Source organism: Scomber japonicus, chromosome 5 (genome assembly GCF_027409825.1).
Source record: "Scomber japonicus isolate fScoJap1 chromosome 5, fScoJap1.pri, whole genome shotgun sequence".
NCBI classification, from domain to species: domain Eukaryota; kingdom Metazoa; phylum Chordata; class Actinopteri; order Scombriformes; family Scombridae; genus Scomber; species Scomber japonicus.
Genome location: NC_070582.1, coordinates 36670387 through 36672330, shown reverse-complemented (window position 1 = coordinate 36672330; position 1944 = coordinate 36670387). Strand labels below are relative to the sequence as shown.

The window sequence follows — 1944 nt, the reverse complement described above, 5'->3', positions numbered from 1 at the left end:
CTATGTACAAATATTTAAAAAAATATATAAGAACAATAACCGTAATAAAAAAAAGAATAAGAATAATAAATAAGAAAAAAACAATGAACTGTGTAATGTATAATAACATTACTAAGGTGAAAGTGAAAAAGCACACACACACACACACACAAAAAAAAACATAATAAGAGGAATGTTTCTGGGGTATGCACTAGTTGAGTGCTGTGAAAGGTTTTACATCCTAAGATGGTAGTCTTTGAAGCAGTTCCGGCTTGAGGTGAAACACAGAGCAACATCACACTTGCTGCAGTACACCGGTGTCTTCACCTTTCTCCCCTGGTCCTTGCACACCACACAGACCCTCCGCTGGTCAGTGGCAGTTTGTCCAAAGTACATGGGCATACAGGTAGTGCTGAGAGATGGGCGGGGGGCAGCAGCAGCAACTGCAGCTTGGGCCTCATCTACCATCTCCTTCATGAGGACCTCCCTGAATCTTTTGTGGCTCATGGGAGTCTCTCCTCGTCCGATGGCCAAGAGCTTGAAGAGGATGTAGGAGTTGACGACGGCAATATCTACAAAATGGTAGAAAAAAGTCTTGTACCATCTCATCGTCTTCCCTCGAACAGAATAGTACTGGATCATGGCATCTGACAGGTCCACCCCTCCCATGTACCTGTTATAATCCCTTACTGCATCAGGAACAGGAATGTTTTTGTTGTGCCACTGTCCATCCTCCTTTACTCTCCTGCGTGTGGAGTCTCCACTGTACGCCTTGTGGACACTGCTGCACACCGTCACCTCCTTTGTGTCCTTCCACTTGACAAAGAGGAGGTTGTCCTTCCGCAGCCACCTCATGTCTCCCCTCTCAGCCTTCTTTGGTAGGTCGTTGACTTTTGTTTTGGGAAAGCCAATGCGGGTCTGGCGGATAGTTCCACAAGCTGCTGTGTGATTGGTGGCAAGTTGCTGGAACAGTGCTGGACTTGTATAAAAGTTGTCCACATACAAGTGGTAACCTTTTCCCAGCAGTGCAAAGTTCATTAGGTCCATGACTGATGTGAAGCTGAGACCCTCCCCCTGGACATTGGCAGTTTTTCCTTGGTAAACAAAGAAATTCCACGTATATCCAGAACAGGATTCAGCCAACACAAACAGTTTGTATCCAAACTTAGTTGGCTTGTCTCTCATGAACTGCCTGAAGCCAATTCTCGCTTTACTTGCCACCATACGCTCGTCGATGCTTATTTCCCTGCATGGCTGGAAGAGCGAGTTGCAAGCAGTGACAATCTGGCTGTAGAGGGGTTTGATTTTGAACAGGCGGTCGTACTCAGGTGTTCCCTTCTTTTTTTGATTCTCTTCATCCTCTTTGATGTCACATAGATGAAGAGACCAAAACATTGCTTCAAATGTGTCTCTGGTCATGTAGCTCCGTGGAAATGTGAAATTGTAGGGCCACTCTCTTCTCCACATGTCTGCTCTTGAATGCACGTGGACCATCCCAGAATACAGTATTACAGCCAAAAATACATAGAAGTTCTCAACTGTAAAAGAAGACCATTTGAAATGCATGCCTGATGCTTTCCTTCTGGCTGCATTGTCATTTGTATTGTTGAGTATTGTGTGAATGGTGCTGGAGCTGAAGAAAAGCTTGAACAAGCTCAATGGTGACCATGCTGCTGTACTGTCAATTCTGGGGCCTGATGGATGCTTTGGTTCAAACCTCGGCAGTGGTGGCTCCACATCTGGCTCTTCTGGATTACACCACCGCTCTTGGTTATCTTCACCATGTCCTGAGGTAGGCTGCTTTGGCCGCTTACTGGAAGGACCACGTCGTCTCTGCTGACCCTTCTTTGACTGGGAGGGGGCTGTGGCAGGGGCAGGAACGGGGGCTGTGGCGGGGGCAGGAACGGGGGCTGGGGCAGGGACAGGGGAGGGTGACACTCTTTGTGATCTGCGTGTCATGTATGT

General features: G+C 47.1%; 1 protein-coding gene across 1 annotated transcript; it reads right to left on the bottom strand.

The window, feature by feature from the left end:
* Nucleotides 1-213: 213 nt before the first annotated feature.
* On the bottom strand, nucleotides 214-1446 carry LOC128359529 (piggyBac transposable element-derived protein 4-like). Its single transcript, XM_053320018.1, has one exon. It carries the CDS (start codon nucleotides 1444-1446, stop codon nucleotides 214-216), a length of 1233 nt encoding a protein of 410 aa, XP_053175993.1.
* Nucleotides 1447-1944: the final 498 nt, after the last annotated feature.